Genomic DNA, 17,135 nt, shown 5'->3' with positions numbered 1-17,135 from the left:
AATCGCGGCGAAAATATTGAACGAATATTCGCCGCGAAATTCGTCTGGCGGATTTCGTCGTGTACAGCCCCAGCCTTTAAAGTCGCTCGTCAATTCGTCATTACTATGGTTGGAATACAATAATAATATTGCCACCGGGACGATGATTTTAATCGCCCGTTGGCCATTATGCACGGATTCCAATTTCCGAACTTGTGTATTTATTATTTACTTTGTGCCAAGGCCGTATATTGGGGGGGGGGGGGGGGGTTAGGGGTTCAACCCCCCCAACCCCCGAAATATTTTACAACTAATAAATTTAATTGTATAAGTAACTTAATTATAATAATTTGCTATGTGGCCATTTGGGTACCTAATAAAGTAATAATATAGTAACTAAGTTTGATGGCGATTTCTATAATATAGGTAATATAATATTATTATATTATACATAGATAAGTCATACAAGATTAGAGACGTTTTGTCGAATATATATTATAAATACTTAATATATTATCGAAAAATAAATTATCGATCGTATTGTCAATTGTCATTTTATCTCAAAAAACTCCATGATATTGTCCATAGTGTCAGTACTACACAGTTAAAGCATTATTAATAATTTTATCGTGAACATTAAATAAGTACACCACTACAAATATTTTAGTACAAATTAGTATCAGTTTTGTGCACGCTGTGTAACAATCAAATATTTCTGTATACTTTTTTATTTGATTATTTTAATAAAATGTCAAATCGTAAGCGTAATAATTCCCTTACAAATTATTTTTGTAAAAAAAGAAAAACAACCGAGAACGAAACAAGTACAAGTTCTACATCTACCGCAGTAATTACAGATACACTAATTATAACGGAATCTACAAATGATATTATTGATATTTACAACCATGAAAAGATTAAAAAACTATTTACGCAACTCATTAGGCCAAGAACGACTCACAGGTTTAGCTCTTGAGTGTTCATAGGCAAATTCATATCGATCCGGCTGAAGTTATTGATCGTTTCGCCAAAGAAAAAAACCGACAAATAGATTTTGTGCTATAAAATATTTTTAAAATTAATAATTATAATGCATTAATAACATAGTAAAATGTGATTTTTTTTTTAAATAAATGTTTTTTTAATTACTTAAAATGAAAATATTATTTGATTTAAAACCCCCCACGAAAATTTGTTCCAGCTACGGCCCTGCTTTGTGCGGTCGTAACTCTAATCAATTCTATCTATAAAAAAGTGTTGACAATTTAGAATTATAATAATTTATTATTTATATGTATTAAACAACTATAAACGGATTAAAATAAATTATTATTATTAATATTATTTGTGTTCGATACTTTCCATAAATAAGCAATTTTATATCGCCCTCCCACTTTCAGAGCACACGACACACGAGCCGCCACTGTTAAAGAGAACAGGAACATTTTAATTTGAAAATTGATATACTGATATAATAAGTTCAATCATTGAACTTATTATACTTATTGAACTTCAATGTTTCATTTCATATAATATTCATATTCATTATTCACACCAATCACACCACGATGGGCACGAATCCACGATGGTGATGAACTGATGAAGAGAAAAGAGAAGTTAGTAATATTATTGTTCTGTGATAATATTTTCGATACCATGGTTTTTGAAAAACCAGTGTTGAAACATCTACAATAAATAAATCACTTATTTATTTACTTGGTCATATTGATTATCATCTAATGCTACCGTATAATGATAACGCTTTACACGTGCTTTTCTGTTGTACTTCTAAAGATGTGACTTGTTCTGTCGGACTTTTGTTCTGTGGTAGTGTGGTCAGACTACTCAGATTGTTAGACTTGGTCATTATTCGCATTAATAATTTAATACATAATAGTATAATACATTACTGAGTCGATACTCGGCAGTGGATACTTCACTATTTTGTTCTCCTGTTCGGTCTCAATATTTTAATTTTAATAATATGGTATTATAGTTTGTTATTTTTTGACATATGACGTGTAAAAATTGCCACAATTATCTTGCAAATGGTTTTTAAATTAAATACATCATGATAAAACTAGATACATCATATAGTTTGGGTTCCATTATTGAGTCCAATTTCTTGGGGATTTCAAATGATGCCGAACCAGATAATGTTATTGTCACCCTATCGAAGAACATGGTTACTTGTTTTCACGTATGTATACTTGTCAGTTATAACTTTATATTACATAGTTTCATCATAATTATGTCTAACGTTTAGATGCCAAGTCAAAAGCAGGTGCATTGTTGGAGCAGTTCCGATAAATTGTCTTCTGGAGTGATATTTGATCCATCAACTAATTGTTATTATGGTGTTTTCAACTATACCAGAATCGGTAAATGGCTACGGAGCTCTTTAATGATGAAAGATATGAAGAAATTTAACGTGAGTTTTTTCATAGTAAATCAGATATATTTTGTATATGTATTATTTAGGACAAATTCAGTTTCTAGTATCTTATTACAATTTTATAGTCAATAGGTGTGTTCTAATAATATGGCAATTAAAAAACAGAATCGCTAGTATACTAGGCAATAGCTTGGCAATAGCTTACAAGGCTATACGGTAAAATACATTATATCTATTCCCCATCTAAAAATTAATTCATCTAAATTGAAAAATAATTACTAACTTTATATTACTAGTAAGTATCTGTTACGATTTACAAAAGATTGGTTGAATTATTAATTAATGTGCTAAAAATTATAGGTTAGTTAGATAGTTTGTGTTGGTGGAAAGAAGAATTATTTTCAAAAAGTTGTTGCTATTTTTGAGATATTTGTAACCTTTTGAAGTTGTTGACTTTCTTCATTATATATTGTCAAAATAAGACAAAAAGTTTGAAAATGTAATACAATATTGCTCATAAGTGTACTTATAGTTCAAACGTATCAAAAATACAATTTTTTTTGTGGACATATAGAAATGTTGACTGATATAATGGGATGTTTTTTTGCGAAAATAACCTGTCATTTTTCTAACAATTTAAGTTTTTTCCATTGTATTATGTATATTAAGTATTTTCAAAACATCTAGACTAATTTTATCTTTTAAAACTGTTTTACTTATCAGTATTGGATAGTATCTCTGATACAATTGTATCTTCAATCTTCTATATTTCTAAGTGTGATACAATTCTAGAATATAGAAAATTAAATGTTTTTCTTCACTACTAAACGCCTTAGATGCCTAATTTGTATATTAAGCATAAAGATTTATAAAATTGTACACATAATCAACCGATATTGGTATAATTAATTTTTATTATGTTAACATTCTTCTAAAGGTTGAGCTAGGTGGGAGACGCCTTGACCTAACCCACCTGAAAGATGCTGCATTTCTCTCTTATGATTTATATTTTATAACAATGCTTTAAAATCAGTTAAAATATAATAAAGTGATTTTTGTATTTACCAATAGTTAAATAGATTTGATTTCAACCATAATATCATTGGTCATTTAAATCATTTTTATGTAAAATATTGTATTCAATTTAATATATAAAATATATAACTATTATTTATTTTTACAGTTCACTGCAAAAATTATAAAACTTTTAACCAGATTAGATTATCAAGGAGCAGTTGCAGTTTTTGAAAATGGTCATTGTGAGTGTTTAAAAGAAGCAATTGGTAATAGGAAAAAAATTAGAGATGCTGTTATTAATGATGGTGAAACAATTGAGTTAGCCAAATTATGTATGTTCAGGACAAAAGCTATAGTTATTATTGTATCTGTTGATAACAAGGTAAATATAAAAAATGTTAAGCTTATATTTTACAAATAGTTGTTTGAATATTGTTATTTCAGAATATAAAAACATTACGATCTGTACCGTTAGAAGATACATTTTTGCCAATTAATTTACAAATATCTTTCAAAAACAAAACTGACAAATTACTTGGTTATTGTGTTAGAGAAAATTTTGATTCACTAAATGTTTTAACATTTTGTAAGTATTGTCTGTCAGTAATTTTTTTTTTTATTTAATTAATGTATTTTTATATATTAATTTATTATTATAAAGTATGTTTTACTTTTTAAAATCACTTTGCTACTATCACTTAATGTTTATTTATTTGTTGTTTATAAAACATTATTTTTCATTTTTATAGGGTCTAATGGTTACTTGTATTCTAACGAGTTGTACGCAGAAACTAACAGCAATGATTTTCCTGGTAAACAGTTGATAGAAATTACTTTAGTTAATTCCAAAAAACAAGTAACTTTAATTCAACTAAGTTCAGATTGTATTGCTCTATATGGAGCAGAACCAAAAGGCGATGGTCAGTAAAATTATTATGACAGTTGCTTATACTAATTTTACATTTTATATTTTAATTCATGTTGAAATATAATATATTTAAGTTTTTGTTGATTAAAAATATTTTTGTAATTTTAGGTGCTGCTTTAGTAATATACAATTTTCATTACAATATGGTAGTTTCTGTACAACATTTTAAAATCTATACCAGCCCTCCAAATTTGTGGTGTTTTGGAAATCATCTACTTTTAGTAACAGGTCAAAATTTAGCAGTGATTCCTTTTACATGTGAACGGAATAATTTATCCTTGTTAATGGATAATAATTTAATTAAAATAAATGAAAAATATGAAGAAATTGAATGGGATTCTTATGCTAAACAAAAATGTGTGGATACAATTTCAACTTCAGCTTTATCTCAATCAAAGTAAAAATTATTAATTATTTATATTTACAATATTTAACATTATTTATTTATTTCAGGTTAAATGAAATGATAATCACTGACCATATTAATAATAAAAAAGATAAATCATTGATTCGGTTACTGACGGAAAACAACGATATTAGTGATAATTCCTTAGTTGAAATATTGTCATACTGTAGTTTAAACATAACAAAACATTCAAATCTTTTGTTAAAATTATTTGCATATCCACCTTTAAATAAACCATCTTGTATACGGCGCCAAATACCGTTTAAGAATATGCTGATAATTTTGAATACACTGTATTCACTTATGAAAGAGAAATTGATAGAAGAAAGATTAGTTGATTGGATGACACTAATGATAGACTGCTCATTTCAACAAATATTATTGTCAAATGATCCTAACGTACTTGAACTTATTATTAAAATTCAAAAAGATATAAATAGCAAATGTGACTATGTGGAATCAGTATATAAAAAAAACAATACAATGCGTGTTTTAAAGAGTAAAAATGTTAACAATAAAAAACGAGATGGACCTTTTAACAATTTATATAAAATTGAAAAAATTAATTTATATTGAGTAAATTTGTATTTTAAAAATATAACTTGTTGTTTTTTTTTTTTTGTGTCTGTTGTATACACACTTTTTGGTGATATACCTCTACCAACACTTGAATCACCAAAAGACCATAAATAAACCTGTTACAGTCTAGATCTCTAAAGGTCGATATCGCTACAGTACTAGTTAAGTTATCCGTTACTTGATGTGCTATTCACCTTTTATACAGTTTATACTACAGATAAAAAGATACGAAAAACCGCGGTATAAACAGTATACTGTATAAAACAGCACATGTATATGTTTGAAGAAATAATGAGATATATCCTAATTTTTGACACCTGCATAAGTTTATCAATTTTTATTTTTACGATTATTAGATAATATTATTCATAATATAATTATTCATACTTCTCTATTTTTTGTATTTATTGTGTTAATATTTTTAAATACCACCGTTACCCCTATTTATAACATAATATAATATCTCTAAAATAAATTGTATAAAAGAGAAATATAAGTGGCAGGCATTCAACTAAACCTGAGTGTCGTAGCTATCCTATGGCTAATATAGGTAGTAGGTACATGCGGCGAACGATTAAATTTATTTATGTGTGACAGAAATAACTATACCTAGTCATTCAATGTAAATTGTGCGCAGAGTAAACGTTAAAAAAAAATTGAGTACCAATTATGAATTTTTATTAAGGGTGAATGATTTTATTGTTTTATGTATTGATTAACTATCTCATTATTATTTTTATAAACGGCTACAAATTACAAGATGTATAATATTTTAAATATTGATTAAAATTATAATATCGGTCTAAATTAATTACTGCCTCGGGGCCCTTTGCCATCTAGCTACGTCACTTGTACTCGCGGGGGACGCGAGTTTGTAGGCGTCAACTACAACCAGTAGGTACCCCATCGCCACTTAACTGTTTGGACTTTCAATCCTCAACGACCGTAAATTAACCCATTACCGGTCAGATTGAAATAATACAATTAACGTAGAACCATGTTCGCCATTTAAACCTTAGATCTTCGACGATCATAAATTAAACCATTTAACAGATCGGATTCAAAGAATACGGCAGTAATTTGTTTGATTTTGAAAAAGATTACACTTGGTCTATACTACGACCATTTTGCTTGACAAGTACGGATCGTATGATTGTCGTTTCTGTGCTCCCCACCACCGAATCACTGTGCAACAATTTGACACCTGTTCTCAGACGATGGTAGGAAAAAAGTTTGTTGCAATATAGACAATACTACAATAGCTGTAAATTAAGTATCGATATAATATATAATAAATACAAGATATATTAAAAAAAAAAAAAATATGTTATTGAATTGTAAACAATAATATTAAAAATAATATAATAAATAATATATATATCACTAACTTGGATGACTGGTCAGGAATAGTTAATTAAAATGAAAAAAAATATCAAATTTATTAAAAAAACCATTGGCTAAATTATTAACGATGTAACTTAATATTTTGGGCTATAGCTTTTAAAAAATCTTGGAGGCGAAGTTTTATTTTAAATGTTTCAAGTGTTATAGGTAACAATTTCCCACTAGACTTTTTTCGTTCCCCGTTCTCGGACATATTGTGTGCAGGACCGTAGCAAGAATCAGTAACGTCTTTGGTAGAAAACCGAATTTGTGACCCCTCGTCCAATTACGCTAAAAATAAACGATAGTTTTTTTTATTTTAGTAAATTATCATATTTGAATTGAGAATGCCACTCGATGAAATTGTAATATTCGTACAAACGGCCTCTTGTCAGTGGCTCCGTGCATATAGCTACAGCCCAGATTGTATGAAGTCAAACAAAGAATTATATAATGACACTATTGCAAGAAATGTATTATTGTTTTTAGAAGTTAAATTTAAGTGATGGATCATGAGTGACTGCTTTTGTTACATAAAATAGGGTAAATACTAAATAGTATTAATAAAGATATATATTCTCCTTATAACTTAAAGTTTAATAGTCTTTTTTGAAAGAATTTCAGCTCCTCTTTATCTGTTTTGGGTGTGGGTGGGTAGGTGGTACTCTCAAATAAGATTTACCCCAGTAGTTTAAAAGAAGTTCGGCACCACTGATGCTGTGTACACAGAAATATCTGACGGTTGAAGATAATATTGACGTATCGTCTGTTGTGACCTTGCTCAGGTGTCTATGGTGACGTGTATTAGCGAAGCTAATAGTGGAGTTGATTCATTATTCAAGTTTCAACATTTTAACTTTAATAATATCTTATATAAGCTTTTGGCCAGTGGCGGTCCTTGACCAATTCCAAGGGAGGGGGAAATATTTTTCACATTAAATACAATAAGTATTCAAAAATAGTAGTCATAAAAAAATTTATTTCATGTAATAATTTTAAATTTAACCAAGGGGGGGGGCGATCCACCCATCGCCCCCACCCCCCGTAGGACCGCCACTGCTTTTGGTCTTACATTATATTACCATATAGTTTTATCGCAAGCATCGCAACTCATTTAACAACTATACAAACAATTGTGCTAAAGTAGCGTAACACTCCTATATAATAGTACCTAAGCAATAGACATTATAGTTATCACATAGGCGCAAATAATGTTAGAAATTTGAGGGGTTGAAATCTTATTTAGTACCAATTCTTATCAGACATTTGAGTACATTTCCCACCAACCCGTTGTTAACGTGATCAAGTACCAATCGAATCATTCATGATGCGCGAAAAACGATATTTCTTTCCAATGTATTTTATGTTGTAAAGTTATAAGATTTTTTTTTTTTTTTTGGGGGGGGGGGCTATAGCAATTCTAGAGGGCCTTAGCCCCACAGCAGGCTCCCTTCTATTTGTGCCTATGACAGCCACATCGGTTGATTTCAACATATTTTACACGGATATTATAGGGACCTATTACGGCCTCGTTAGCTGACCTAGTGACCTCATCCCTTCCGACTCGTGTCGCATACTCCCACTGGCCATGTGTTCTCTGGACCCTGTTTATCTGGCGAATGTTCAATCATTCGGGTTGACTATATACCCATATAGATTGACTCTTATTTCAGTCTAGGCTATAATTCTCTCGTCCTAGGTTCAGTGTTCGCTATTTGCAGCGTAATACATGTCCTCATATCAGTCATCAGTCGTGTGTTAGAAGATCTGGTGAGTGGCACGAGCACGATGAGTGGCAGACTATACTGGACTTTGAATTGGTCATTCTCACAAAACATCGGTGGGACCACACAACAAATCCTTAAAAATGTATGTAAAGCTACCTAACACTGGGTTTTGATAAAATCACTTATTTTCTGGTGTAATTCAAAAACAAGTTACATTGGATATTTGAAAATTTCACGAAACGTTTTAAATATAGCCTTTTTTAACACACCATATACAATGGTAAATTATGTGCTTGTATGCAGAGGCGTGTCTAGGATCAAAATTCATAACAGGCTTGGTTATAAAAATAATTTGTATAGGTACTGTAGTATAGTCAACAAATTTTTAATTTTAAGGGCAATTTTATCTGGCTTTTAAAGTCATAAGTATGTGTGACATGTACTAACATAAGAAGTTTTAAATCAGGGTAAGCTCGGGCCTACCCGTCGGAAACGCCTTTGCTTGTACGGCTGAAGGGCGGAAAGTGAATTATTTTTGTCGAAGGCTCCTCCATTTAAAATTTTCGTGCGAGATTGAAATTGCCTTCCCACAAGAGCCACACATCCAATTTTTCGTTACTCATCTGCGTTCATCGATCGTGGCAAAGATAATGAACCATTGAATTTAACACAAGGTTCCTCGTTTGTTGTTGTAAATGAATATTTTTAAGAAAAAAATGGAGCGTAAGTCTACATTCGTTTTATATGAGCGTCTGAAGTTCAGTTTTGTTCGAAATTAGGTATACACCAGTAAATTATCGAATTCTAATCAAATCTTTATTTTATAATTTTACCATGATGTGTCCTTTTTTTTGTGTCTGTCATCTCGTTTTGGGGCAGTAAAAGTGCTTGGATTTTCGACTTCAGTAATTCGTTCGATCAGAAAGTGAATCTAGTTGGTACTTTGGGGTCAAAAGTAAAAAATTCTCAATATTTTTCTAAATAATCGAGGTAAACAAACTAAAAATGAATGGAAAAATGGGAAATTTTACGCACAATCAGTTTTCGACAAAATCGATATTGGTTTTTGATGCGACTTTAAAACAAATGACCATAGATACATGAAATTTTCACCGAATGTTTATAAAAGTATATTCTATCCACCATACAATTTTCAAAAAAATTCGACTTAAGTTGAACTATTTATAGGCATATACAATTTTGAATTTCCGATGATAATTAGTTCATTATGAATTAATACCAATAAAAATTTATTTGTTGGGTAGAAAAGCTTGAAAATATAATTCATGGTACATATTGTTACAAGTTTGAATTTTGACAAAATACGTAAAAATCACGAAAATTCACGAATTATTTTAAGCTAGAAATTCATAACAAATTTTCTTTTCAAATCTAAGATTTAAAAATTTAATACAAGATTTCTTACGAATTTGTCAACCTTTATCATAAAAAAAGTATCCACCAGAAAGTCAAATTAAGTTTTTATGAGCGTTTGAAATTTAAATTTGTAACAACATTGGATTTTCACTAGATTTCTCACCTAGCGATTTTCTTATTTTGGTGTAACTCTAAAACAAATGACCTCTGATACTTGAAATTTTCACTGAATGTTTAGATAGGCAATTTATTAGTTATAGATAATAAGAGAACGTAGACATGAGAAATCAAAAAATACTTTATGATTTTTAAATTTGGAAACTTTGTAATATACTAATGCTAGACTTGTGTGAACATTATAATTTGTTTTATTTGAAAACTCCTTTTTACTTATAAATATTGAGAGAAAAATATCAATATTTCCAAACTATTTTTCTAGTAACCTATTTTCAGCATACAAATAGATCTAAGTATTTGACAAATAAACAAAATCAGTCATGAACCATTACCAGTCCAATAGCCAAGTGCTTTTGCAGGGGGGCAGGGGGTGTGGGGGGCATGGTCTCTGATATTTTAATTGTTGTATCACTTGTAAAAAAAAGTTGTAAATGTTGTTATCAGATTTTCCAACTTCTCCTTCTGTTTATATTTCAGTAGGAATCCTTGCACTTGCCACTTAGTCAGAGCTATCTAGATTTTAGATAGCAACATTATGATACAATTTAAGATAGAAATAATATTGGAAAAAGTAAAATATAAAATAAATAAAAATAAAAAGTAAAAAAATATTTATATACTTTTTAATGCGTTGATTGTTTTTTAATACTATAAAAAAATCATAAATTTTTCTAAAAGATAGGAAAAAGAAAATGATACATGAAATTGTACTAAAAAATCACCATTTCACAATTTTCATAATCAAATTCAACTGATTAATGTTAAAATACCTAAGGTGTCTTAAGGAATACATTCATGGATTTTTAGTTAAAAATTAAAATTACTTTTACAATGTATATGACAAATAAAATAATTAAGCCTATTTATGAAGAATATGACTATTGAATGATATTAAATTAGAATATTAATTAATTACACCAACTTAATTATATTATATTGCATCATTAAACATACAATATTGCTCGAAGTTCTATAATACGACAAACTTAACAACAATAACAGGTAACATAGAATTTAATAAGTTAATGTTTTATGTGCTCAAGCAAGTGTTTTTTCGCTATAATAAATATACTTAAGTAGTTGCAAAAAGAAAACTAAGATGTTAGAAGTTTGCAGTTTTAAAATGTGTGTTCTCTTACTAATTAGAACGGAATGATCGTATCACCAAATTAAATAAAAAAAGAAACAAAACTTTAACAATCAGAAAAACCACAATAATAATAATAATAATAATAATAATAATAATATTTTTTCACATTAAAACGATCATTGCAAAAATAACAATATTAATTTGTTTTATAATAATTTAACTTTATTTACATGTACAACATCACAGCTTGTCGTAGGTACGGTGAATTTAGGCGGACTAATATCAGCCTATCTGGACGGTATCGGCTCTAGGAAATCCAACTCAAGCTCTTGCTCTAGTTGACTAATGGAACTGTCTAGGGATGGGTGTGGCTCGCCAGTGCTTAGAGCAGAAAAAAATGGATGAAGGTCTTGCAATGAGCGAGCTGTAGAACCAGTTGGCAGCAAGGTATCTGGGTATGTTTCTATTGGACTCCCATACTAAAATACATTATTTAATAAAACTGTTAAATACATTTAGTTTTTATAAGTGAGCATTATATCCAAGTTGATGTAATATTATAATCTATAATATATACTTCAGCCCACGAGAATATGACCATAAAAACATGTGCATTGCTGCGCATTGGTGCCCTTTCCATATACTCAACCATACCGCTGTATACACTTAGCCGAGTAGTGGAAATAGTGCCCATGGTGGGTGATACATGGTTTACAGTCAGACTCACGTGGACTAGAATATAGTAAAATTACTTTTGATTCCATTATCTTTGCTATCCTTAAAACATGGGGGACAAATTCTACTGGGTTCTGTTCGTTTTGTGATAGTTCAGGTCGTCCAACAAAAGCCCACTTGTACCTAAAACAAATATGATATGTTAGGCAAAAAAAAAATGTAACCAAATAACATGAATTCAATTTACATTTGAAATTGAGGTAGAATATCAGCAGGGAGTTGAATGGCAACACTAAGAAGTTTAACTGCGGCTAATTGAAGTTGCAACCACTGTGGATTACTGCTGGCATTTAGACCATTGTTGCTGTTAACTACCCATGTCCAATCAAGTCCTGATAGCAGTCGTATATGTGAACTGAAATTCATAAAACACAGTATTTAAATTAATTGTTACAATATAAATATGTCATAGATTACTAAAAACTATTTATTTATTTTTTATTATTATTTTTTTAGTTTACAATATTTAATTTTCATACAACTCAAAATCCTAAAATACCTATCTAACTTATTAGGAGTTTACATATTACATATAATATAATATATAAATAAATAAAATATAAATCCATGCAACAAAAACTTTTGCTTAAACTTAAAAACATGCATTACTGTATGAATGCTTAAGAAAAATGAACAATTCAATTTTTTACATATTTAAAAAAAATAGCCATTACTAATTCTTATTTTATAAATAATAGGAAATTAAGAAACAAAATTTTTAATTTTATATTTAAATTAACCAATAGACATTATAATAATATAAAAATCATTATTTTATTTTATTTATTTAAAAAATACCAATTAAAAATATTTAATGACTGTTATTGACAGTAGCGTACACACAATTTTAGTTCGGTTAGGGTTTTATATGAGTAAATAATTCATATAATAGTGAACAATTTAAATAAATTGCTTAACAGTTTTTATATAATTAGTTATAACAAATTATAATTAATAATAAATTAACAAACCCCTGCATGTGTAACTGGCTATTGACAAACATATATTGAGATACCCTATTCAATTTATTAATAATCAAATTTAAAATGTTTTGATACATATATACTATGTATAGTATGACTCTATTGTACCTAAATAGTGTATTTAAAGCATTTTAACACACTAGAAGCTAGAAAAGTACTATTGATTCTAAGCGGAGCAATTGAACACTACAAATATTACTATTTTAATAATTGATAATTAATATATTTTGTGAGTAAATATTATGTAGATTTCAGATTTTATTATTATTTATTAATTTAATAAAATTTGTTGAACTTTAATATTATGTTAATTAAATAATACTAAAACGATCATGTTTATATATTTCTACAACTAATTTGATAAGAATATATTAAATAATTAATCTATCCTATGTATAAATATATACATTTTATAATAAATTTATAAACGAAACTTCATATTCATAAGCCAAAATGAAGATATTTAAGAGAAATTTGTTTTTTAATTTTAAGAATCAGTATGAAAGCAGGTTTTTTTAAAAATGTTTTCTTATATACCAATATCTATATAAGCAAAACAACAATTATTGATACTTAAAAATTAATTTGTAATTAAGTATTTAAAGTTGATACTAATAAAATAATAATCAAACTAAATTTAAAACATGATTATTTTTATATGCAATATGTATATAATTAATGATTTTTAAATAGGAACATTTTTTGTATCAATAGGAACCTAAGTAAAATGTTTTTCTCTCCCAAGGTAAGTTTTACATGCTTGATTAATATATACCTATATATATATATATATATATATATATATATATATATATATATATATATATAGCAGTATAACACCATATGTACGATGGTATGAACTTAAGCATTAAGAACTTAATAATTAATTAGTTGGTAATATTAAAATTCATGCTTCTACTTTCAATAAACAAAAATCAATTAAGCTCCATGAAATGGTTTAAATCATGCACTATGCTATCTGCTATAACCAAAAGCATAAATCCATACATTACTTATTAGCTAGTAATATGATTTATAATTTTTGTAATAAATATAACATGTAAGAACTGTTTTGTTTGATAATGATTATATTATTTAACAATTTAACACACATAATTTATTTTAAATTAAATAATTATACTTTTTTCACTTTATTTGATTTTAAATTATGTATTATCAAAGTACAAAATATCAAAATTTGCTTATAAGATTTTTATAAATATAAATGATAAATACAATCAATAGTAAATAATAAGAAGTAATAGATCATTGCTTTTGAGAATCAATTAGAATTTTAAAATAAGATTTTTTATTGTTCAGTTTAGTAGTTTCCGTCAGAACACAGGTTTTTTCAGGTTTTTTTTACGGTGATTTGCATGTGCATAAGTTATAATATTATTATTTTAACTAGATTTATCACAATTAAATATATATATATATATATATATATATATATATATATATATATATATATATATACATAAATATATTCATAAAGTATTGAAATTGTTATTTATGTTATAAATAATTGGATAACTCATTACTTATACCTGCAAGTGTAATTTAAGTTTATTGTTCATATTTTATAGTATAATATAGCTTTGATAAATGAGAATTATGTTCAAAATTCTTAAGATTTTTTTTAAGAGTCAAGAAAAGTTGAATTTACAATTTTATGGTAAAACTCATAAAAGGTTGGAAACCAATGGTTTAAATTAATGTTTAAAAATAATTAATTCATTAGCAAATTAATAAAATCAAAAAGTTGCCCATTTAATGCTTATTTATTTAACTTATTATTATAATATACTATACATATCTATATCATAATTAAGAAATAATATTTATGTTCATTGTCAATATGAAATTTGTAACTACAGCCCAGGATATATGTTTTGGAAAAGTACAAGGTACATTAATGCAAACTTTAGAATTCCATGATCGAATAATATTAAACCAATTATCAGATAAAACCAAATCCAAGCTAGAAACAAGTAAAGAAACATTGTATTGATGTATTGAAATAAAAATGGATGTATAGACCAGGAACAATCTACTAAAGAAACTGTCAACAATGGAACTAAATAACCTTTCAGACAAAACAGGATTATAAAGTGGTATTAGATGACTCCATACAATCTAATCAGTTCCTATCATCTGATAAAGACCTACAGTGGAACTTGTAGAAATTCATTAATAGATTGAGAACTGAGGTCACAAGAACAAGATCAAAAATGGTGAAATGGGGTATTCAAAATAAGGAATACCACAAGTGTGAATGTGATAAACGACAAACAGATGACCATCAGTATTATAAACTGAACAAAATGCACTAAGCAAGATCTAGAACAAGTGAACAAGAAGGCTATAAAAGTAATGGCTACAATAAAAAATTTAAAAAAGTTATTGACTATTAATATTATATTGTATGCTATATATTTTTGTGTTTAAATATTTATTTTATCTACTGTATACATTATTTATTTATTTATACATTTAGAATTTATTTTATTACTAAATGTAATTATTGAAAGTTCCAACCAGACACAAGACGAATCAGTTGTTTTATATTTATAAAATATAAAACTATAAACATGATCACTAATATGAGTAATACAAGTAAATACTCATTAGTAATTACTAATTACCAAACTAAAGTGTTATATTTTAAATTGTAAGATATAATTTCTAACCTAAAAACTATTCTACAATTCAGTATTAAAATTTTTCAGTTTTTACTCAAATTATTTAAAATATAAATTCCAACATATTAAATAATACTACAGGCAATTATTACAGCTAAAAAAATTGCATACTTCCACACACCAAACTAAAATTATTGATCAAGGTCAAGTCAATATTGAATATTGTTAAAGGCAATTAATAAAAATATAATTTTTTTTTATGAAGTTGTCTTTTTCTTTTTATAAATATATCCTGTGAATATTGTAGAGTATGCACATAAAAACTAAAAAGTGTTCTTTTTCCCCAGTTGATGTTTTGTTCACCATTAGAAGAACTTACTTTTCAATTGTATGGTTGGCAATCACAGTGGATTTTCTAGAGTTTGATGAACTCTGTTTCTCAGGTTGCAAGCTATACTTGTTTCGGTGATTCCATTTTTTTCTTCGTCTTGACGATGAATTTGATTTAAGAGTGGTATCAGCCATATTAATTTCTTCACTACTATAATAATGAGCAAGGAAATAAAGAATTGGAAATATTTTGGAAGAATGGAAAAAAAGAAACACTGATTAATTTTTTTTAATCATTAGCATTATTAGTTTTTATTTTATTTTTAATACTTTTACTAAAAATGAGAAATAAAGAAGAATATCAGTTAAAGATTTAACCCAAGACACCTTCAAGCAGCGACATTGACTTAACCTTGGTAATAGATTTCAAAATTATTATTAGAACTAGGTTAATATACAAAAATGTTAAAAGCACACAACAAACTGGCAATAAGCATACATAAAACATACCTGGTATTTCGCCTGCCATAAGCCAAAAATGGAAGATCAGCCAAACGCCCCAGAAAAACAATATATAAGTTTAGTTGGAAAATTAAAGATTTAAGTTTGTACCATCCAATAATACTTAATATTTATGATTTAATTACATACCTGAACTCTTCTGAATCTGTACTTAAATTATGTTCAATATGAATCATAACTTGAACCATTTCACTAACTATAATTGGCCACATAGAAGTTATGTGGTGACCAGACATACGTAAGAGTAAAACCCTGAAGCATAGGAACACTTGTGCGTGAATACCGGGTCCCGATTGAGGCATACGAAGAGTGTCAACTAGTCTTTCTATTTAATAAATAATAACAATAATTAAAAAAAATCTTTTGATTAGAAGACTTTAATTCAAATATAAAAACTGGAGTTAAACCTTGAATTTCGGGAACATGTTTATGAAACTGGTCTTTCTCACTACATAATAAAACAAATGCAAGTCTTTTTAATAATTGGGCTCTCTGCTCACATTCTTGTTCTCTATTTGAAAATAAATTTAAAGTGTTTGCTTGGTTCATATTAATTCGACCTAGAAATATAAATTTGTCATGTAAAATAATTATAATAACAAATAAGAAATAATCAAAAAACATTAAAATATACCCATGAAATCTCTAAAAGTAGTTGTATCTTGAGACATTAAATTATCAATTATAATTTTCCAATACTGAATACTACGATCTTCCATTTGGAATAATGTCGGATCAAGTAAAAGTTCCATTGCATCTTTCTTCCAAGCTTTTCGTGTATATTGATACGTGCTGATGCTAGCCAAGATTTGAGAACATGCATGAAAACTTGGCATATTTTTATTACTACATATTTATAAAC

The 17,135-nt window shown here is 27.7% G+C and overlaps 2 protein-coding genes across 7 annotated transcripts in view; one reads left to right on the top strand and one right to left on the bottom strand.

Moving 5' to 3' along the window:
- Positions 1-1,753: 1,753 nt before the first annotated feature.
- LOC107166095 (nucleolar protein 11) lies at positions 1,754-5,326 on the top strand. Its single transcript, XM_015514628.2, has 7 exons — positions 1,754-2,179; positions 2,246-2,410; positions 3,558-3,773; positions 3,836-3,977; positions 4,141-4,311; positions 4,428-4,716; positions 4,773-5,326. Exons 1-7 carry the CDS (start codon positions 2,051-2,053, stop codon positions 5,299-5,301), a joined length of 1,641 nt encoding a protein of 546 aa, XP_015370114.2. The 5' UTR covers positions 1,754-2,050; the 3' UTR covers positions 5,302-5,326.
- A 5,550-nt stretch (positions 5,327-10,876) lies between these two features.
- Positions 10,877-17,135, bottom strand: part of LOC107166099 (protein DOP1 homolog) — a 28,674-nt gene continuing 22,415 nt past the window's right edge. Inside the window, exons 18-25 of one of the 6 annotated variants that reach the window (XM_015514633.2) lie at positions 16,908-17,119; positions 16,681-16,833; positions 16,403-16,598; positions 16,262-16,273; positions 15,801-15,962; positions 11,981-12,148; positions 11,811-11,916; positions 10,877-11,537 (exon numbers count right to left, since the gene is read on the bottom strand). In XM_015514633.2, the coding sequence (XP_015370119.2) occupies positions 11,346-11,537; positions 11,811-11,916; positions 11,981-12,148; positions 15,801-15,962; positions 16,262-16,273; positions 16,403-16,598; positions 16,681-16,833; positions 16,908-17,119 (1,201 nt within the window). In that variant the 3' untranslated portion in view covers positions 10,877-11,345. The remainder of the gene's footprint in view (positions 11,538-11,810; positions 11,917-11,980; positions 12,149-15,800; positions 15,963-16,261; positions 16,274-16,402; positions 16,599-16,680; positions 16,834-16,907; positions 17,120-17,135) is intronic. The other 5 variants (XM_089219888.1, XM_015514636.2, XM_015514635.2 and 2 more) reach the window with 5 other exon arrangements.

The sequence above is a fragment of the Diuraphis noxia genome, unplaced genomic scaffold, assembly GCF_037042655.1.
Source record: "Diuraphis noxia isolate RWA-SAM2 unplaced genomic scaffold, SU_Dnox_SAM2 contig0002, whole genome shotgun sequence".
Taxonomy (NCBI): Eukaryota; Metazoa; Arthropoda; class Insecta; order Hemiptera; family Aphididae; genus Diuraphis; species Diuraphis noxia.
This window is presented reverse-complemented; position numbering and strand designations above follow the sequence as displayed.